Below are 23287 nucleotides of genomic sequence, written 5' to 3'. Positions count from 1 at the left end.
GAGTATGTGGTTGAGTATATATAACTCTTCCAGTTGGCACATTTACCAGAACAAAGATAACTTTTCTTCCCCCACCCCACAAGAATTGCCATGAGGCTTTTAAGAGCTTTGCAAAGCATGAAGCCAATGTAAGTGTGAGCTCTTATAATACAAGCAACCCATAAAATAGTGACTAAGGCTAATCCCCCTTAGACCCCCCCCCACACACACACACTCCACTTCCAGACATTCTATTTTTGACTTTTTTTTTTCACTTAACAGTGACCCTAGAGCTTTGTTTTAACTTGATTAACTTGATAAACATGTTAGGGGGTGGTTCAGAAATATGACTGGCTCTTGGCCCAGGAAGTGAATGTAGGCTTATAATATAATCCTTGCTCAGTCAGTGCATCACCATTTAAATGACCTTTTTGTTCTTGCTATTGGAAATACCCCTCCTTGCCTAGTCCCTTGCTGCCCATCTCAGGAAAGAGATGCCTCATCTTTTTTTAATTTCTTTTATTTTTTCAATTATATTTAAAGATAGTTTTCAACATTCATTTTTGTAAAGTTTTCTCCTTTTCACCTTCCCTCCCCTCACTTTAGGATTGCAAGTAATCTGATATATGTTATACATATATAATTGTGTTACACAACTCTCCATATTATTGTGTTATACAACTCTCCATATTAGTCAATCTCTCTGGTCTTCTTACCAGGGTTCTTGGCAGCAAAATAAAAATGTAAAAGGAAATAATGTTGCTATAACTCCCTGTGTGTTTCAACATTGAGGAAAATGTGGAAAGATGAGGATGTCTTTACTCAATTTGCTTATTTCAAGTGTAGTTCTTTTGAGGTTAATGAACTCCAAACAAGGAAAGCACTCATTAGGACAAAAAAGTCCATCCGTGAATATTTGAGCTATAGCAGTTCTTTTCAACCCCCAAAAAGTCCAATGGACATAACAACTGCTTGGGTACTGTTTGAGTTTATTGAAAAATAACATGGCTCTTTTAGAAGACATAAACTCTTTCTTCCACATAATATCATACTTTGCTTTGAAGGTTCTTTGTACATTTTATATTAAAGGGAGAAAGGTGATGGCAAATTATAGATCCAAACAACTGGAATTTCCACATCTGGTCAGTTATTATGCATATCTGGCTATTGTAGTTGCTGCTGCACTAGCATGTTAGTAGGGAAAACTGGGGAATAGACCCTGGATTCCTTTGTCCCTTGCTAGGCAGCTTCAGCTGAGAATTCCTCACTACAGTGTCTTCTCTTCCCACCACCCTAAGCTGGTGCAAAAATGTGGCCTCTGTGGGTGGGGTAAATAGCCCTGGGGAACGTGGATTGTTTGTCACATCAAAGCTATTTTCTCCCTTGTATCAATTTGTGAAATTGCATGTGATAACCCCAGGAACAAAACTATGATACCATTTGTTTAGGTTTTAATTGAAAGAAGTCTTGGGCTGTTTGCTTTTTGAAGGTAAGGAAAGAGAAAAAAATCAAGCCTCAATAAAAGTTTTTGTGAGGTGGAATATGCAGTATATACTGAACTTAGAATCAAATGAACGAAAGATGAACTTGAGGGTCAGCTAGGTGGTGCAGTGGATAAAGCACCAGCCCTGTAGTCAGGAGTACCTGGGTTCAAATCCTGTCTCAGACACTTAATGATGACCTAGCTGTGTGGCCTTGGGCAAGCCACTTAACCCCATTTCCCTTGCAAAAACCTAAAAAAAAAAGATGAACTTGAAACCTTGATTCTAACACTTAGAAACTGAATGAATTTAGAAAAGTCATAATTTCTCAGATCTTTAATTTCCTTATTGTTGCTGTTTGTCCTTCTACCTTGACATCAGGGAGGTGATGCAATGACTTGCAAATGAATTGGATTTGAGTGAGGGGATGCTGTGCTAAATCACCAGCCTCACTTTCTTTTCTGAAGGCATCAGGTTCAGTGGTCAGATTCATATCTTGAAAACTGGAGATGACCCTGAATGTAGGAGTAGCCTTTTTGAGCTAAGGTCTTTAGATCTCACCAACAGATCTCACTTTGTCTGAGGCAATCTATCCAAATGGGGAAGACCCTTGGAATTTTTGGTCAAAACAGAAAAATTGCTATTAATTCTCACTCTGAGCCATCTTGGCCCATACTGGCCTTGATCTTTAGTTTCTTTATCACTGATTTGTTGTCAGGAAAATGCTTTGGAGTCAGCTAGGTATTGCAAGGAATACAGCACTGACCCTGGAGTCAGGAGGACCTGACTTCAAATCCAGCCTCAGATACATAATACTTAGCTGTATGACCTTAGGCAAGTCACTTAATCCCATTACCTTGTCAAAAAAATGTAATTGGGAAATGATGTAAATAAAAATACCACAAAACATAGGTAATGCTAAATTGTGGTTTTCTAAGTCAATATGCAGCCCTCAGGGATCCCTTTCAGTTTGAGTTTGGCATGACTGTATAGAACTACTGTACAGAACCTAAAAATAGATGGAAAGTGTACTGCCCTTGTCAAAAAATTTTTCACTGAACAATGTTTCTGCAGAAAGTTGGGCCGGGGAAGTATGGACAGATGACACATAGGGCCTGCCTATCGTAGACTATCTTCTGCTGAGGTTATGGACACATTCAACCCACAATCTATGTGTATTTATAATCTACTAATATCTCAGAACCACACAGTTCTGTTTCTCAAAGATTACAAGTTTTTAAAAACCTTTTGCATTTTGAAATAGTTATGGTTTTCTCAGGTAGGTTTTGCATATTTGCATTGATTTATGTTCTGCTGTTTAGAGTCCTGTAAAAGGCAACTAGAGTAAGTACCTTTTAAATTTCTATAGCTGGAACTTGGCAATAGGAAAAAGTAGAAAGCTGTGTTTCCTTTCCAACTGACTCAGGAATTCTCCAAGTGGACTTGAAGGGAGCAAATATGATTGATTCTACTCTAAGGGAATGGGGTGACTTAGGAGGGGGAATGGAATTCCAACCCAGAATTGGGGGGGGATAATTGTGGGCAGTGTGAGTGATTACATAGATTGACTATCTTTCTCTCCTTCTTTGTCCCAGAGCATCCAGATACCAGAGGCTGTCTTCCTCTTCCTCGGGGCATCATGACTTTGAATCAGATCTGGTTAGTATTTTAAAGGACAGAGCAGCTTGAGCTGTGGCTATAAGGGAGTGTTCACAAATTTGAATGTAGTACTACCTCTCTTGCCAGTTATTAAAGATTTAGATTCCTGACAGAAGATTTAAGGCGACTGAAAAGGCGAAGGAATTTGCACACAGGCCAAAATTAGTAGGAAGGGGGAGAGAGAGAGAGAGAGAGAGAGAGAGAGAGAGAGAGAGAGAGAGAAGGAGAAGGGCAGGCATCCATGAATGTTGGTTCAACCAGGCCACATAGGGAGAGGGCCACCATGCTCCACGAGGATTAAGGAAGGGCATGAGAAAGCCACATCCTTCTGAAGAGCTCGAAGGAGCAGCACTTCCTATTAAATACCCTTCTATGGTAAATTGGTCAGAGGGTGGCACTTGGGGAGTGGTCTTATACCTTGGGCCATGTATCTTCCAAAGGAAAGCTACATACTGCTCCATCCTATCCCAAGGTGCTAGACCCCCAAGTTCAATATATCATTTCCTGTCATGCAAGCTTTTAAGGCCAAAGTTCAGTGACAGGGAAAATGGGGGGACAAGATACAAACAAGAGCATCAAGAGAAGGAAGGATTGAATCCACAGGGAGTCAGTTTACATCTCAAGAGCTGGGAAACTCTACCCATTATCAAGATTCAACAGCATATAAGATTACAGATTTTGTTTCTGCTACATTCATAATTCTCTACATCATTTTCCTGCATCACTTCCAGTATTTAGCTCAGACATTAAGTATACCACAAGGGGGCAGGACAGGTTTAGGGGAAATTTGCCTGAATAAATGATTTCTGGTCTCACAAGCTATAGGATCCTGGGTAAATTGTTTAACTTCTCTGAAAGTCACCCCCCCCACCTTAGCTGTGAAACAATTATAGTATGTCTACTATCTACCTTACAGGGTTGTTTTGAAGAAAGCTTAGTAAATGTCAAAATGCTATCTTAATATCAGGTGTTTTATTGATACTAACAATAATAACACCAGTTATTATGACATCCTAGATATAAAGCTGGGAGGGACCTAAGAAGCCATTTTTGTCTAACCCTTTAATTCGACATGGGAAGAAACTGAGGTTCAGAGAGATTGTGACTTTTTTCCCCCCAAGATTCCCCTGGGTAATTAGGTGCTTGTTTGGTCTATGCTCATCAAAGAAACTGGCAATGCACCTGTAACCATAGCAATGGAGAATAAAATGGATACTATTTGAAAAGATGTGTTGTAGATTAGAATAGAATTGGATACTTAAAGAATTCATGTGAACAAGCTAGAAATAATAGGTAAGACAGAGGTCAATATTCCTTCAACCCTGATGTCAAGGGTTAAAGTCCCCAAGAGGGACACTTGGTAGAATGAAGGTGTAGTGTTGGAAGAGGGGAAGGGAGGGAGGGAGGGAGAAGGGCAAGAGAATAGGACAGAAGGGGGAAAAGGAAGGTGAGGGAGAGAGAAGGGGAAATAAGACAGCAGAGAAAAAAAAAGAAAGAAAGCAGTTAAGATTGCTGACCTACTTTTGAGTTAAGGTAGTTTTAAGTTTAAAGATAATTGTGATTTCTTCTAAAGTCTACAAACAATTTATAACTTCCTTACACTAAGTTTGCCCCAAATTGTTAATTATTACCCCCTACATTTCTGGCCCAGGGGCAAACAGTTGTTTTCCAAATGTTCTACTGACAGGCTCTGCATTGATGTCTCCAAATCATCCCTAAGATGTCATCATCTCTTGATTTAAGTGCTTAGACTGTGTCCTCTTGAGCTTTAAAAATATTTTTTTCCAAAATTGTTGAGACTTGAAAGAAATGTTTTCACCAATGTTCCACACACATGGTACACGGCTGTGATTTTTTCTTTTACAAGGAGCATATGGAGACTGTCTTGAGGGGGGACAAAGGGGCAGCCTGCAAAACTGGGGATAGATAAACTGCTTTCAGCTTAATAAGAGATTAAATTGTTGTCTGATTTCAAAGATTATGAAAACAGCTGTCTCCTCAAAGCAACAGATGTTTAGAAGCTAATCAAATTGTTCTTTCTTTCCAGGGGTGTTGTTCATGGCTAACTGCTGTTTTCCGAATGCAGTAAGTATGTGATGGAGGGAGCAGTCACTTGGATCTTTTGTTACAGCTCATTTATTTGGATGGTAGGAAGATTAGGGAGGAAAGAGATGAGCTGAATTGGGGTAGAGAATGATAGTATTTTATAGAAGTGTGTTGTATTTTTATTGCAGCATAAGCATTATCTTGGGGTTGAAGCATAAATTTCATCCCAGGAGCCCTTCTGCTTTGGAAAAAGAATTCCCAAAAGGAAAGGAAACCACAAAAACAAAGCCATCCATTACTGAAACATAGAGAGGCCTCATGTTTTGTAATAGACCATCTTGGGAATGTGAAGTAGTCACAAAGAGTGGGAAATGACAGAGGAGGAAGGAGAGTTGTGGATGGAACTCTCCTTTTTTTTTTTTTATCAGTTACCCAAAACATAAATTCTGCCATTTGTTGGAGTCTACAACTTTGTGTATTACTTTCTCTCTAAACAAGATTGAATACGTTATTGGCAATTTTCCACTTGGACCAGGTCACTGCCAAAACAGAAGAATACAAATTTGTTTTCTTCCTCATCTCTAAGTTAGCTCCATGAAAAACTACCCATTGATTAAAACCTACAATTAAGATTTCTTTATTAGTTGCAAATCACCAACATTAAGTCTAATTATAACTCCAAGTGGTTTGGTATTTTTCTGTTTTCTCCTACTCCCAACAAAAGGCAATGGGAGTTGAAGGACATAAAGAATGTTTCAGTTAAAATTGATGAAGGAAACTTGATTTTTTTCTGTTACTCATTACTTTATTCAACAGAATATCAGAGCACTTACTGTGAAGCAAGATGTAATAAAAAGAATTTAGGTTTAGAAGTAAAAACTATACAGCTAAATGAAGAGAGCCCCTTTTGAGACCTGTTGCATAATACTGTTTGATTCAAATTTTCAGGACTGTGATATTCACTTGATTCACTATTGTGGAATGGTAGCTTTGTAATTTTGTTGTTCAGTCATTTGTCATGTCCAACTCTTTGTGATCCCATTTGGGATTTTCTGAAGTGGCTTGCCATTTCTTTCTCCAGTTCATTTTATAGATGAGGAAATAGAGGCAAACAGGGTAAAGTACCTTGACCAGGGGTACATAATTAGTAAGTTTCTGAGGCCAACTCTGAATTCAGGAAGATGAGTCTCCCTGACTCTAGGGCCTGTACTTTATCTACCATGGCACCATCTTGCTATCCTTAATTCTTAACAGAGTTATCCAAAAGTGGAATTAGGTGGCCATGGAAAGCAGTAGGTTTCCCTTTTCATCAGTGGTCTTTAAACAAAAACTGGATGACCAAAAAGAATTGGGGAGGGGTGGTAACTTAAATGGCAACTAAGGGCCATTTTCTAATTTAGAAATTTTGTGATTCTGTAGGAAGAGGATGGAAATAGGAATACCTATTAGAGGTTATTGGTGGATAGTAATTAGGAATGGAAAAGATCACTGAAGGGCCTTTCCAATTTAGAAATTTTGTGATTCTGTAGAAAAGTAATGGAGATAGAAATACATCTTAGAGATTATTGGTGGTAGTAATTAGCAGTGGGATTAGAGGTGAGGGATGGGGAAGGGAAAACAGACTTGAAAAATATTGAATAGCTACACTCAATAGAATTTGATTATTAATTGGGTATAAGAGGTGAAGGAGTCAGAAGATTCAAAGATAACCCCAGAATTTTAAACCTTGGAGATTATATTATTAGTGGTACCTCTGATAGAAATAATAAAGTCAGAAGTGTGTTTAGGGAGAAAGATAATAAGCTTAGTTTGTAGGACATGTTGAGAATGAAATGTTTGTGGGAGATCCAGAAGGAGGTATCCTATACTCTGTTGGAGATAGAGGCCTCAAACCCAAAAGAACAGTTAGGGTTGGAGGTAAATTTTGGGGGTCATCTGCTTAGAGGTGGTAGTTAAAAGTATGGGACTGAATGAGGTTGTCTTTGAATAAATAAATGAAAAAATATTTATTAAGTGTTTACAGCATGCAGAGCACTCTGCTTTTATGAAATTCATATTCTCTTGGAGGAGACAACATATTTAGCTTCAAGTCCGATGGAAAGGTTTCATGATCCTTAGAGTACAGTAGGTAAACAAATGGTGATGCATCCTTGTCATTTCCACTGATTAAATCATACTGGGTTCTGATGTTGGACCATTTGATAGTGCCAAGAACTTTCTTTTCTTGGTCTGTAGTACCAAACTCACAGTACTAGCAGAATTAATTACCAGGCTGCATCTCTCTGGGAGTTGCTTCTCATTTGGCTTTGAGATTCAGGCAGGAAGCAAAGCAGTGGTTTGGGGGAGAATTAATTAGGGAGCAAAGTAGAATTACTGAACTTCAGTGAGAGCCCAGTTAAAGGTATGGACCATCCATCTGGAGTGAAATCAGCCAGAGAATCAAAATAGAGAAATAAGATGCTGAGGATGGTGTCAGGGATGAAATTAATGAAACGAGAAGGACAGAAGGGCAGGGGCAAAGCATTCTGGAATAGAGGTGGTAAAAACTTGAAAATGGAAGGTTGGCAAGCTGGGTGTGGAAGCAGATAAAGCCAGAATGGGAGGTTAGATTGGAAGAATGATAGTCATGTTAAGGACAAAGAATAGGTTTTAGTGTGTGAGGATGAAAGAAGTGATAGAATCTTGGAAGTTGGGAGACTTGAAAGACACATGGTACTGAGTAATAGTAAATCCTAAGGTATAGCCATGCCTGTATGCAACTGAAAAGAGAGTGTTGTAGGATCGAGGGATTATGCTGTTTAGCTCTTAGACTGGCTGAATATTTGAGTTCCTCAGGAAGATAGCAGGAGATGACACAGAGCAAGAAACCATGAGCAAGATGCTAAAATAACCAAAGAAATCAGGAAAGGGACCAGAAGTAAGTAGAACAGAGGATGGTATGTATTGCCTGACTTTCAAAAGAGGAAAAAGGTCTTAGGCAAATGGTATAAAGTTATAGAGAAGGAATCAGAGAAGTAACAGAGAAGTAACCTCCTTTTCCCTCAATACTATCTCCTTTGGTGTCCTCAGGAGAGTCAGGTTCGATTTAAACCCAGAAGGTGAAATATGGTTTAAAAGGTTTGAAGGTGTGATGGAGCTGTTACTACTCTACTAGTCATATTGACTTTTGACTTCCTGAGAAGTGGTGGGTGTCTAAGGACCTCATCATCAGTTAACATTGAATAAAAGGTGGTTCACCTTCTCCCTCTAGAGCACAAAACAGCAGTAGTCACAATAGCACTGATTTTTAACTAGAAGAGTCCCCAGAGGTCATCTGGTCCAATACTTTATTTTAGAACTGAGGAAATAGATTCAGAGAGATTGTGACTTGCTCAAAGTCATATGATCAACAGTATGAGGCAAGCTTCCAGCCCAGGTCTTCCTGACTGGTTAATCCTTTCTCTATCATCATGGCATAATCTTCAAATCCTTAATCCCAGGATTCTTCCTATCCCTAGACCTCCCTTATGCAGCATTGTCAAGGGAAAAAAACCTACTAGTTTATTCCTCTGGCCCCATCAGGGAGAGGCCAGGGCAGAGGGGACAACTTTTAGGATTAGAGTTGGGCTTCCCTAGAATCTCTTCTTCCCTATTTCAGATTTCCCATGTGGTGAACAGAGATGGAGACAGGGAAATGCAGTAAGGATGCCACTGGCCATCCAGAAACTTTCTCCTTGGTCATTGGACTGTCTCCCTGTGAAGCTGACCAACATGATACTGATTGGGGTTTCTAGACCCTCCCTCCTTAACATCTTTGCATGTCCAATAAAATATAAGTTCCTTGAGGGTAGGGGCTGCTTCATTTTTGTCTTTGTATCACTAGTGTTTAGGAATATGTGCTTAGCTCAGTTTCTGGCACATGTGGATATTTAGTAAATGTTTTGTTGACTGATTCAAACAGGTAGAAAAATCTTTTGAATGCACATATATGTGCATGCTTTACACACTTAGGTGGTTGTATGAAATCCTGTTAACATAAACCAAGGTAGCAATTGGGTTCTGGAGGAATTTCTGGCCCACTTCATTCAACTGAAGTTGTATTTGTTGTGTGTCTGTGTCTGTCCAGAGATGAACAGATTCAGGAGTGGTGTGGAGATGATGCCATACATTATCTGTCCTTCCAACGCCATATCATCTTCCTGCTGGTGGTGATCAGCTTTCTGTCACTGTGTGTCATCCTACCTGTCAATCTCTCTGGCGATTTACTGGGTAAGAATTTTCCCTACCCACTTCTCTGAATGGAGAAGGAAGAAGCCAGAGCAGGGACCTCCTTTGGAGCTCATTGACAAAGATCCAGAATGGTTCTCTAGGGATTAAGGACTGAATTCGAATTTGAGAAAGTCTGAGTGCCAGAGACTTAGCCAAGGCCACACAGATAATTTCATATAAAAACCTGAAATTTGAAAGTTGTAGGTCTTTTGTTTCTAAATTCAGTGCTCTTGTCACAACACAACTCTCTTCAGTCTAGTTCTACTTTCTGTGACTTTTTTTCCCCAAGTGTTCCATAGGGGATCTCATTTTCAAAGGCTGAAATTAATTTTTATCCATGGTTGATATTTTCAGGCCTAGTTTTGTGATGCCCTATGATGTTTCTAATTATCCTAAGGGTTGTAAATGAAGTTATCTGGAACTAAATTTTAATTTATACATGCAAACTGGATAATAAAAAGGGGGAAAAAATCCAGAATGGTATTCCAAAGTGCCCCTTGGATAAAGTGTTCTGATGTCCAGGCTATACAATATTTTATTTTAATCCCTTACAAAGTTCTATAAATGCAAACTGACTTCCTATCAGTGTTCTTCAAAACTGTCTTGTGTGTCTATGTTTTATCTGCAGACAAAGATCCTTATAGTTTTGGGAGGACAACAATAGCAAATCTGCAGACTGGGTGAGTGTTGGAGTTGGGGAGCATATGAACCTGGATCCTTGTTCTAATGGATGTGTCTTTCCATGGAGACTAGGCTAGGCTACAAGTTCCCTAGACAAGAGGAGTGGGTTTAGGGTGGAAGATAAAGTTCAGTTTGAGTATCGACTGTTGACCTTGTTCTGGTCACCTTTCTTTTCTTTATCCCTCAAATTCAAATCTCTACTCTGCCTTCCTCCTACCCCTTCTCTTTGCATAGAATTAAATGCTTGTTGGATATACAGGCTGAGGGAGTTCGGGGTTAAAGATACAGCTTTGAGAGTTGGAGATATTAGTTGAAAGTATGAAATTGAGGGAGATTAAGAAGGTAGGGAGGCTAGGGAGTGGGGTACCTTAGAATCCCTCCCTTCAAGATTCAGCTCAAGCACCATTTTCTGTATGAAGACTCTCCTATCCTCCAACCCTAAGCTAGCCCCCTCCTTTCCAAACTACCTTGTTTCTAATGAATTTGTACCAATTTGCATTTATTAATTTTAAACATGTTATAGATACATGTAAATGTACTTATCTCTTCCATTAGAATGTAAATTCCTTGAGGGCAGAGATTGTATAATTTTTTTTTTTGTATCTTCATCACTTGCAAATTGCCTAGCATTTGGTAGATATTTAATAAATATTTGTTGATTTATTGATAGAGATGAGGAGAGGGTCAAGTGCAAGGTTATTTGTGAACTCTCTTTGCCTGTGAGTGTGTTGCTGAGCCAGGTCTATGAACATCACATGAAACCAATGTTTTGCAGGGGTACCTCGTGCCCCAGAGCTACAGTTACTTTACAATTAACAAGGAATAAGGGCAAGAAAAGAGCTTGCTGTCATCTTAAGTTAAGGACCCAGAGAATAGACTGTTGACCTTGTTCTCAGCACCTTTCTTTTCTTTATCCCTCTAATTCAAATCTCTACTCTGCCTTCCTCCTACCCCTTCTCTTTGCATGGGAACAAGAGTTTTTCTTAGCCCTTGTCTAAGGATGGCAGCAGTGGGCTGGCTCATGGCTAGAAGCTGCTGCAAGCTGAGGCATCAGTCAATCAACAGGCAATTTACCAAATAATAAGATTGCTAGGCACTGTGTTAAGCTTTGGGAATGCAAAGCAAGGCAAAAACACCATCCCTGCCTTGAAGGAACTCATCTTCTAATGGGGGAAGAGACCTGTAAACAGCTATGCCCACACAAGATATACAGGATAGAGAAAAAAAAATAATCTAAGAGAGTAAGTGGCTAGAGCTGAAGATGAGATAGAGGTGAGAAGGGAAAAAAAATTCCAGGCCTAGAGGACACACAGTAGAGAAAGTGAGTGGGAATGAGAGAGAAGGCAGATGTTGCTAGATCATAAAATATGTAGAAGGGAGTAAAATGTAATAAGACTGGAAAGATAGATGACAATCAAAGTAGTGATAGACTTTAAAAGCCAAGTAGCATTTTATATTTGATCCTGAAGATAATAGGGAGCCACTGAAGTAATGAGGAGAGGGGAGGAGAGGGGTGAAAAATAACATGATTAGGCCCACACTTTAAAAGAAAGATAACTTTGAAGGTATTTTGAGGTGAGTAAGAACTTGGACTGCCATAGCCAATCCAAACCAGCCCTGCTATATGACTGCAGTAAGGTGTTACATGTTGTCTTTTATACCCAGTTCCTTTCCCCTTTCAAAAAAAAGTATATTTTGAATGCACCAAATATTCTAAAATATCAGAAGGGGGAAAAAGGAGGAATAAACATTTTCATATACAAAGAAGCACCAAAAAAAGGATTGTATGTGGAATTCCTAGTTGCTCCCCTTGATGCCCTCCAAACCCAACTCTGAACCTCTTCTCCTTAGAAATGACTTGCTCTGGTTGCATACCATCTTTGCTGTCATTTACCTGCTGCTCACCATTGGCTTCATGAGGCACCATACCCAGTCTATCAAGTACAAAGAGGAAAATCAGGTCAGTAAACATAACCAGTAAGGCTATGAAATAGGAAGGGTGCCACCAAAAGGCAAGTCCCAGTGGGAACTCCCCCCACCATCTTGCTCTTTGTTTGATATAAGAGAAGGCCTTGGTGGAGTCCAAGATTGCAGGTTTACTCTTGAATTGGTCCTGAATTTTTCAGCTGTTTCTTCCAACGTCTGAAGAATAAGGTTTTGAACAAAGGAGTATAGGTTTTTATTTTTTGTTTTACTGACTAGTTCTTTTCTGCTGAGATTTCTGACATTTTTATTCCCAATTCTGAAGTCATATCTTAAAGCAACAAAACATTTTATTGATGCCTTCTGTCTTTATGTGACATTTATTTCTGGAAAAGACCCCCCTCCCCAAACAACCCTCTCTCCACTCCAGACTGAACTCCCCTGTGTAACAAAGAAAAACAGTTTAGCAACCTTTTCTTAAGAGATATACTATTTCTGTCCTCTGCCATGAGGAAGGTCTGTTTCATCATCTGTTCTCCAGGATCATTATTGGGCTTTTCATTTACTCACACATCAGCTTCCTTTTGGTTATCTTTTTTATTTATGTCATTGTAGTCCCTGGTAATTAGTTCTTCTTACTTCCTGAGTCATATCTTTGGGTTTATTTTTTTATTTTAAATAACATTTTTACCCAATTACATGTAAAGACAATTTTTAATATTAGTTTTTATTTTTTTTGCTTTTTGCAAGGCAATGGGGTTAAATGATTTGCCCAGGATCTCAAAGTTAGGTAATTATTAAGTGTCTGAGGCCAGACTTAGGTCCTCCTGAGCTAGTGCTCTATCTACTGTGCCACCTGGCTTCTCTTTAATAATAGTTTTTTTAAAATTTTGCATTCCAAATTTTTTCTCCTCTTATCTCCCCACTCCCTGAGATGTTAAGCAATTTGGTACAGATTATTCATGTGCAATTAAGCATAACATTGCCACATTCTATGTTGTGAAAGACATAGATCCAAAGAAAACATACACAAAAAAACATGTTTTGCCCTGAGTTCAGTTGAGCCATAGCTAAAAAAAAAAAAAACCTCTTCTCCATATAGAATCAAATAAGAAGTGTTTTTTTTTTTTCCCCAGGATCCAGCAGCATCTGCCTTCTTGCTGGTCCCTTCACATGATACTCCATCTCTCCACTCTCTTCTTCCTATGGCCAGGCACACTCCACATGGTTGAGGGTAGTTCTCGTTCCCCTCAGTGAATTATTCTGTGGTTAGCTGGGCCCAGATTTCCTGTGTGATCTTGAGCTGGCCAGTTCTCTTTTCTGGCTTCTTGTTTCTCAATCTTCCCATCTTGCAAATAAAACCATGTTGTGGTTTTCTATGCTCTGTAGGCCTCTGAAGAAAATGCTGTGTAAATGAACTCCTTCTGTTCAAGGCAACAGAAACGCCCAAAGAAAAAGCCAATAAACCATCCCCTGGTTTCCCAGATGTTTTCTTTCTGGAACCTCTGAAAAGAACAAAACAACTGTGTTGTTTTTCTTGAATTTCTCAAAGCCCTTTAGGAGTTGCTGCCAAAGGATCTTTTGTCACATAATGGATGAGCACTATTGGGCAAGGCCCCTCTGGGCCTCAATTTCCTCCTCTGTAAAATGGGAAGAATGGCACCTAACTGGTCTACTTATTTCTTAGGGTTGCTGTGAATTTGGAATGCAGTTATTTACATAAGAAACTCTGTAAACTAGAGAATGCTTTACAGGGGGAAAAAGTCCTGACATATATTAATTATTTATTAAGGTTTGCAAAGAGCTTTTTTTATACAAGACTCATTTGGACAGCACAGCAACCCTGAGGGACTCATCCTACAAATATAAGGTACTGGTATTTTTTTTTTTTCTCCTACAGGCACGGCGCACTCTGTTTATTACTGGACTTCCCAAAAACACTAGGAAAGAGGTGTTAGAAAGCCACTTCAGGTAAGGAGGTCACTGGGAAAGCTTTCTAGGGCCAAGCCCCCAGCAGGTGTGAAAACACCCTTATTTGTTAGGTCAAACTTGGAAATATCACAAAACCACACAATGTTCAGACTCCAGGACCTGTCCTGGCATGGCCTCAGTGAGGAGGATATTCGGTCATGGGACCCTTCTTGTTCTTTAATCACTAAGTTCCCTTGGATGGGGGAGGAGAATGATACAAGAAAAACCTGTCTTAGATTGTAGCACTTTATTAACTGAAATTATCTTTTCTGAGTCCTTGGACCAGGGCTGGGCTGAAGTGTATCTTTATCTAGTTTATCCAGAGGAGAAAGTAATGTGGCTAGAGTCCTGGGCTTAGAGTCAGAAAGTTCAAGTTCAGCCACTGAGGAGGGAAGGGAACAAATATTTACCAAGTACCTACTTATGTTCTGGCACTGTGCTGAGTTCTTTACATATATGATTTCATTTTACCTTCACAACCACCCTGGGAGGGTGGTGCTAATATTATCTCTAACCCACAGATGAGGAAACTCAGATCTTCAGAGGTTAAGTGACTTGCCCAAGGTCACACAACTAGAAACTCTGGCCTTTCTGACTTCAAGCCCAATGATCTGTTCATTGTGCCACATAGTTTCTCAGTTGACTAGCAAAGACTGCATAAATAGTAAGAGCAGGAATTGTATTGTACCTGAAAATGAGAAACTTAGATTTGTATATATTTGTACTGAGCTAGGAAATTTCCTTTATTAATCATGTGTGGATAATTCCTGTTAATTATCTCTTTTGAACAAAATTATAAATTTATTTTGTGGGAATCAACTTTATCAGCACTCTAGCTCATGTGCCAAAATATCCATAGTACTCATCCCTGACAGAATTTTGAGTATAAGCAGGTTGGATAAGATTTTCCAAGGGAATTAGGGCAAATTCCTCAAAGTCTCTTCTCCTAGCAGTTTTTTAAACATACTTAGAAAACAATAATTATAAGAGTAGCTGGGCTAGAATGAATGAAAAAGAATTTACCAGTCATTCAATCAATTGACTTTTACACCTCCTGAGTCAGTATTGTATTCGGTGCAGGAGATCAATGAAAATGCTCCCTTGAGGAGTTGATGATCTAATTGAGGAGCCAATATTCAAATAACTATGTACAAACAAGTTTATATTCTACAGGATCAATAGGAAATTAACAAAGATAAGGTACTAAAGTTAAGAGGAATTGGGAAAGCCTTCCTGTAGAAGATGAGACCTTAGCTGGGACTTGAAGCATGCCAGGAGGCAAAGATGAGGAGGGAGCCTAAGGGACAACCAGGGAAAATGCCCAGAGGCAGGAGGAGATGGAGCATCTTGTTCTAGGAACTGCAGGGTCATTGTCCCTGGATCACAGAGTATGTTGGAGGAAGGAGGGGAGGGCAGTGATGATACAAAAAGGTGCACTAAGGTGCAAAAAGATTGGAAAGATGGGGGCAGCTAGTGTATGGAGGATTTTATATTTGAAGCTGGAGAGCATAAGGAGCAAAGGTGGGGGGGTGATGTCAAATCTCTGAAGATAACTTCAAAAATTGAGTTGAGGATGGAGCAGAGCTGAGAGAGACTTATGGCAGCAAATCCTAACAGGAACTACCAATAAAACTTTTTTATAATGTATAAATATATGTAAGATTACAAAATAAACTGATTCTATTGAAATATAATTTTAAAAAAAGGTTATGAATCCTAGATGAAGCATCCCTTTCTAGATTTTTAGGAATTTTCCATAAGAACAATGCATGAGAAACTCATTTTGCCCATTGGTTATCATTTTAAATGAATGATATTCTCAGAGTAGAGTTTGTCTTTTTCCATAGTGCCTTTTAACTTTGTCCTTTATTCCTCCTTTCTCCATGCTGCAGAGATGCCTATCCCACCTGTACTGTAGTAGAGGTCCAACTATGCTATGATGTTGCCAAGCTAATTTATCTGTATAATGAAAGGTAAGTTAAAAGAATATGCATGATGTCTCCCCAGTGAGAGAGGGGGGGAAAAGGAACCTTATGGATTAAGCAAGACTGTCAGATTCTAGTCAGTCTTCCCTTCATGATCCATGTCTCCTCAGCTATATAGTGAGCAAGATTTCTGTTTGAATAATAAAACAATTTTAATTTTTTAAAAGATTGTATCAGTAGAGTATAAGTTTCTTGAGGGCAGGAACTATTTTATTTTTGTCCAATTTCTTCCCTAGCACTGTGCCTTGCACATGGTTGTCACTTAATAAATGTTTGAATTTAATTGAACATTTGTCCAGTTGACTAAGAGGAGAACACTTCTCCACTTGTCATTGCCTGACCACACCTTGGTATAGTCCTATTGCCTAGATTTTTTGTTTCTCCCAAATTTGCCTCCCCATTTGCAGAAAAAAAGCTGAGAAAAGCCTGAACTATTACACCAATCTGCAGACAAAGACTGGCGAGCGCACACTCATCAACCCCAAGCCTTGTGGCCAGTTCTGTTTCTGTGAAATCCAGGGGTGCGAGAAGGTAAGGACTTTGATCCTTTAATTAAGCAGCAATAGGTATTGTCCCATAAGCTTCTGGGAGCTGCCTGCTCTTTGGCTCAGTCAGTATTTGTGGGTTGAGTTTCTACAAGACAGGTAAGGGAGACGATGGAAGTCCCGTGGTTTTTTTGAGTCTGGGTAGTGCCCCATCTCTCCTTACCATGTTGTTGTGGGAAAGTCTTTGTTTTCCTGGCAGGAAGATGCCATCCTCTACTATACTCGGATGAAAGATAGGCTGCTGAAAAAGTTATCACAAGAGGAACGCACAGTTCAGGATCACCCCTTGGGAATGGCCTTCGTTACCTTCCAAGAGCACTCCATGGCTAACTTGTAAGTCGGTATAGATTGAGGAATGGGCTCCAGATTTTGCTTTCCCAAAAACTCTCTCTGTTTCCTGACTGTTCATTTTTTGTTCATTTCCTACTTACCCAGGACTTTCATGGGTTAACTTTTTGACACCAAGAGGATGCTGCTAATTCACCATGACTAGGACATTTGACTTTTTTTCTGCCATAGAAGTGAGGGACCATCTTCACTTTTCCAGCTACTGTCATTTATGACCATGCTATATATTTTTAAGATGGCTGAGATTAAGAGTATAAGTCATTTATGACAATAGACCATGGATTGCCAAATGGATCATGTAATGTTTCACCTCTGGCCCTGTTCTCATCAGCACTAGGTCTTAACTAATTGAGCTGACAAATTTTGTTGTCACCTTAGAGAACCATCCTACTTTAGCTCATTCCCGCCCCTGTGATATCAGTCTTAGTAATACAGTGTTCTTTTCTCTAACTTTTGAATATCCCAATTTTTCCTGAAATTAGAAGATTGAAGTAACATTGAATCTGGGATAAAAAAAATTAATTTTAAAAACAAGAAACATTGAGTCTAGGAAGAACATGAGTTTACTGTCCCAATTTTCTTCTAAATTTCACTTACATCCACCTGTGGCACACTCATGGAAGCCTTGAATGTGGAAATATCTTAAAGGTACCATTGATTCATTGGTAGCCAAGTCTCCCCAGAATCCCTAACCTTAAGAAGACATCATAAGGAAGAATCTTCCTTTTGTAATGGTACCTCACTCATAAGCATTCTAGAAGAACTGTATTAATGTTACAAAGATAACTAGAAGCACTTGTAGCTACAGGGAGACTCCTCTAAGAAAACAAACATCACACCTTTGCTGACACTGGATCTGAAGAATATTATATACTTCTCAGGAACAGTGACTAGCTTCTATTAGTATTAGTCTTGTAGGTGGGCTAATCTTTATTTCCATAAATTAGTTTTTTTGTTTTATTAGTTTAGAAGCAAAGATCAAAGCATGGAGGGCTTGAAGGGAGCCAAGACAAAAGTAAATATGATTTTTCAACTTAACAAAACAGAAGCCACTTTCTAAGTTGTAGTTACTCATGTTAAAAGAGGAACAATGCAAGGTACCCTCTCTTTTGTCTTGCTATTCTTGGGAGCAGCCTGGTACCAAGGGAAATGTAACCATCTGAATTATTTTCCTTCCTCCCTCCCTTACTCAGATCCTGAACTAACTCCCCCTCCCACCTCATGTCTCTGTTATATCTCGGACCTTGGGAGAGAATCTCTTTCAGTGTTATACCTGGATAAGTATGTCATTCACTTGAGGACTTCAGAGCTACAGGCATAAGAGGAGGAGTCAAGGATGAGCCTGTGATAGAAAAAGACTTGGAATCCAAAAAATTGGAAAGAGAAACATTCTGGAGAAGTTTTATTTGTGGGGAAAGAGAAGAGACAAGGTGGGACCTGAGAGTCTAAGCAATGGGCAGGACCACTGGCCTACAAGACTGGAGTAAGCTCCATGATCTTGTACAGGAGAGACTTCCAGGGATAGAAATGTCTTAGGAAGGCATCACTCCTTAAGCATTTTCACAATGCCTTTCAGTGAATGCCAGTCTTTGCCATGGGAGAAATGAGCCCCTTCTGCATGCTGGGTGTGTTCCAGTCTATCTTTTATCTTGGCAGCATCCTCAAGGATTTCAATGCTTGCAAGTGTCAGGGCTGCAGATGCAAAGGTGAACCACAGCCCTCATCCTACAGCAAAGAACTCTGTGCCTCCAGCTGGACTGTTACCTTTGCCTCCTATCCAGAGAACATTTGTTGGTGAGCTCCTTGGCCTGACTCCAAGGGAACTGGTTTTGGGGAGGGTAATTGATGGGGAAGGACTTGTATTTATGACAATGATCTTTGCATTTGTTGCTCATAGTTGTGTCTGGCATAAATCTGGAGATCTTAGAATATGACCTTCCCACCCCACCATGCTGATAATAATAGCAATAATAACCTACATTTATTCAGAACTTTAAAGTGTGCAAAGATCTTTACATATAACATCTCATTAGATCATCACAGTTCAACACATAGGTGTTATTATTTACAATTACAGATGAGGCTGAGTGATTTTCCCAAAGCTAATGAGTATCAGAGATAAAATAGGAAACCAAATCTATCCTGACTTCTGGGCCGCCACTTCTAATCACTGTACCACACTGCCTAGAGTGCACTTGATGGAAATCTGCTTAGTTGTCTCATTGCCTAGTGTGTCCTTCATTCTTGAAGAAGACCATTACATCAGGAAGGTGATGCCGTGACAAGCATATGAGTTTGATTTGAATGGGGTGGGGTGCTGTGCTAAGTCATCAACCTCACTTTCTCCTCTAGAGCCATCTGGGTCCAGTGGCCAGATATGAATCAGGATGACTGGAGATGATCCTGGATTCCAGGCAATCAGGATTAAGTGACTTGCCCAAGATCACACAGCTAGTAAGAGGCTGGATTTAAACTCTCATTCTCCTGACTCCAAGACCAATGCTCTTTCCAGTGCACCACCTAGCCTCCTTAGTTGTCTCACTAATCACTTTTCTGACCTATCTCCCAAGTAACATTATGACAAGTAGAAGTTCAGACTCTTAAAGATTTAGTTCCTTGGGATCCCTATATGTGGTAAATTAAGCCACTTCCTCCCCCCACCCCAGGGCCATGGGTTAGCAGCCCCTCTGCTCCATGATACATCTAAGGCGGGAGCTCTCAATCTGTCCTTGGATAGATTTCAGGGGGTCATGAACTTATATTGGGGGAGAAATAACATGTTTATTTTCAGTAACTGAAATTTATCATTGTCTTTAATTCCTTTAAAATGGTATTGTGGGGGGCAGCTGGGTGGCACAGTGAATAGAGCACTGGCTCTGGAGTCAGGAGACTCTGAGCTCAAATTTGGCCTCAGACACTTAGTAATTACTATATTTCCCCATGTTTAAGACAAACCTTAATTTTGGGGTCCTGAATTTGAAAAAAAGTGTGTTACATAAAGTTATTGAACTCAAGTTTTATTCAACATAAAATTCATGCAACTCCTCATCACTGTCAAAACTCCCATCCATTAACTTGTCCTCATCTGTTTTAGGAGAGGCTCTGACTGCTCTCTTGCCTGTGTTCTGTATAAGCTCTCCCTGGGCAAGTCTGGTTCGTGGACACATACTTATTAGTCCATTCCATTTCATGAACCTCAACTACCAATTCTGTCCTCTTTGGAAATCAGTTTCATTAGCAATTCTTATCTCCTGCTGAACCATCTTTGCAGACACAGGAATTCCAGTGGCCCTTTTGCTCTTCAATCCATCTCTTCAGTTCCCTCTCTAACTCAGGCCATTTGGCTGACTTGCCTGTCTTGGCCTTCTTTTGCCTCAGTGTTTTCAGTAGGGTTTCTTCTTACTGTAGTCAGTCTTGAATTGTTTTTTTTTTTTTTTGGTTGGAGGAGGAACAAACTGACATTCAGCAGCACCATTTCCATTCACTTTTGCAAACTGGATTACTTTGAACTTGAATTCAGAACTGTTTAAAAAGTTTTTTTGAGCCATTTCTGGGCAGAATGTGGCAAAATGTAACCTAATATGCCAATAACAAATGTGAAACAATGACTGCAAAGACAAGAAGTGCAAAAAAGCAGGAAATACAAGTAAAAAAAATCTACAACCACTGTAAAAGATGTTCCCAGTTTTAGACCCCAAATGTTTTGAAAAAAGATGGACCTTATACATGGGGAAATATGGTACTTACTGGGTGACCTTGGGCATGTCACTTAACCACATTGCCTTGCAAAAACCAAAATAAATAAAATAAAACAATGGTATTGTGAGAAGAGAGCCATACTTTTTTTTTTTTACCATACTGCTTAAAGTATATGATATTTTAAAAAAGTTAAGAATTGATCCAATCTTGATGTAAGGCAAAAGCTGGAAGAGTCAGTCAATAAGCATTTCTTAGTCTATGCCTGACTGTTCTAAGTATATATGGAAGAATAGGAAAAGAGAAGGGAAGTGGAAAAGGGAAGAGGAAGAAAGAGGAGACAGGTGACAAGGAAAAATACAGAGAGATCTTTTGCAACACTATCAAAACTGTAGGCTGCCTAGCTTTTCCTTCCCTCATCAAGTTAAAATTATTACATTGATTCTTTCACAAGTAGCATGAAGAAAACTTTGCTTAATTTGGGTGAGGGGAGTGAAGATTCCATCTTATAATTTGGAAAGCGTTTTCTTGTTTGTTATGAACTCCGTTGGCTCCCTAGGAACATAGGTGATGACATTTATCAGTACAATTAAGCACCTTCTATTTGCCAAACACCATTTTCATCTCTCAGTATACTTCCCCCAAGGAACTTAAATGCGAATGGGGGGATACATGGATAAATATGCACATAAACATATATATATATACATAGATGCACACATATATGTTATAGCTATACATATATAGCAACATACCCATGTAGAAATTATACACACATAAATACATATGCCCATACATACATATTATATATAAATATATACACATATAAATTATATTCATTATAAATATATGCACATGTAAATTATACATATAAAATTATTTCCATAAAGGTAAATATCTATGTATACATAAGTTATATAAATGTAAATATGTGTATATATGCATATATGCAAATTTAATATACACAACTATAAGTTTATATAGATGAGAAAACTAAGAGGCCATCACATGGCTAGTAGGCTGCAGAGCCAGAACCAGAAGCCAGCCTGCTTTTTCTTTTGACTCCTGGCTCAGCCTCCTTTCCACAGCCCCAGCTATATCTCCAAGTTACAGTTACAAAGTAAACATATATGTCATCCAGTGGGTAACCCAAGGAGGGTGAACTCGCTCTTTTGTTTCCCATCCAAGCCTGCAGGGATCCAGTGGCTTGGTCTGCCTGTGGCTGAAAGCCAGTGCAGAGGTGGGTCATATATTAACTCCTGCATGTCCAAAAGCCAGGGTTTTGGTTTTGTTTTGGTTTTTTTTGGCAGTAAATCCCCTAGTAAGAATTTTCCACTGTCCCCAACCTTGTTCATAAAGGTTTGGAGATACGTAATTCTTCTGAGTCCCTAGATATGAAACAGGACTGAGGCTGGATGATCTTTCTACTCCTGGGGCTGCTTCTACCTAGAAATGCTGAAGGGGGGGTCAGGAAATACTGAAAATGAGGTTCTCTTCCTTTTTTTGTCTTCCTTTCTCCCACAGGAAAAATCTTTCTATTCACGGCCTCCGATGGTGGTTCCAGTGGTCGGGCATCAATTTTATTCTCTCAGTGGTATTGTTCTTCTTGACCACTCCTTCTATCATTATCTCCACCATGGATAAATTCAATGTCACCAAACCCATCCATGCCCTAAATGTGAGTGCTTGGGTCTGAAATACCTTGCTGGAGGTGGGAGGGCCAGGGTAAGAAATAGAGATGAGAGGGAAGGAGAAATTGGTATGCTAGAGACTGAGAGGGATGAAGGGGCCACACATTCATTATGTTGTTTCTGGAGTTTGAAGTCTTGAGTAGAGAAGGTGAAAAGTTCCTAACACTTAAATGCTGAGAAACCCTTAAAATTATAAAAATGATGAAGTAGGAGATAGATAGTATAGTGGATAGACCAAAATTGGAAGAACAAAATTTAAATCCTTTCTCATTCATTTATTAGCTATGTGACCCTGAGCAAATCATTGATCTCTTTGTACCTCAGTTTCCCTATGTGTAAAATGAGGGAATTTGGGCTTAATGGTCTTTGAGATTTCTGTTCTTGCTCTAGAGCTGTGCTCCTTTGAAAATAACTGATGTTTATATTACACTTTAACATTTGCAAAGCATTTTACATTGTCTTTCATTTGAACCAAACATCATCATTGTTGGGTAGGCATATGAGCATTATTGTCCCCATTTAACAGATGAAAAACTGAAGTTCCATTAGATGAAGTAACTTGTCCTTGATCATACTTGTCTACTTCAACACCTTATTTTACTCAATGGGAAAACAGAGGCTGCCTCAGGTGAAGAGACTTGTCCAGGGTCACATCATTCCTTATTGGCAAACTGGGATTAGAAGAATCCATGAGGCCTAATTCTCAGTTCAAACTTCAACCCAACATGTGTATATAGTTAATTTTACTGCATCACATTTAAGCTTGAGGATATAGTCATTGGTTTTTCTGGAACTGTCTTGACTGAGATATCCACTTTCTTATTCCTCTCCCCTCCACCCACACATATCTTTGTGGATTTTGTTTCTATTTCATTTTGGTGTTTGGTTGATTGTCAGCTGTTTTTTCAGACCCCTTCTCTCCCCCTCCCCCCCACACACACTGAGTGCTGATGTCAGCAGGTCCTTTCCCCATAGGGAAAGAGTCCTATGGACCCTGTTCTCCCTGCCCTTGCTGAGGTGGACTCTGGCTCTTA

At 39.4% G+C, this 23287-nt stretch overlaps 1 protein-coding gene across 3 annotated transcripts in view; it reads left to right on the top strand.

Moving 5' to 3' along the window:
• TMEM63A (transmembrane protein 63A) overlaps positions 1-23287 on the top strand; it is a 51500-nt gene that overhangs the window by 12188 nt on the left and 16025 nt on the right. For all 3 annotated transcript variants that reach the window (XM_074222809.1, XM_074222808.1, XM_074222810.1), the window contains 11 exons: positions 3056-3119; positions 5167-5204; positions 9271-9413; positions 10042-10093; positions 11946-12054; positions 13918-13988; positions 15881-15961; positions 16381-16504; positions 16718-16851; positions 18523-18660; positions 22087-22240. In XM_074222809.1, the coding sequence (XP_074078910.1) occupies positions 3056-3119; positions 5167-5204; positions 9271-9413; positions 10042-10093; positions 11946-12054; positions 13918-13988; positions 15881-15961; positions 16381-16504; positions 16718-16851; positions 18523-18660; positions 22087-22240 (1108 nt within the window). The remainder of the gene's footprint in view (positions 1-3055; positions 3120-5166; positions 5205-9270; positions 9414-10041; positions 10094-11945; positions 12055-13917; positions 13989-15880; positions 15962-16380; positions 16505-16717; positions 16852-18522; positions 18661-22086; positions 22241-23287) is intronic.

The sequence above is a fragment of the Macrotis lagotis genome, chromosome 2 (assembly GCF_037893015.1).
Source record: "Macrotis lagotis isolate mMagLag1 chromosome 2, bilby.v1.9.chrom.fasta, whole genome shotgun sequence".
In the NCBI taxonomy this organism is placed as follows: Eukaryota; Metazoa; Chordata; class Mammalia; order Peramelemorphia; family Peramelidae; genus Macrotis; species Macrotis lagotis.
Note: the sequence above shows the minus strand (reverse complement) of the source record. Positions and strands in the feature narration are given on the sequence as shown.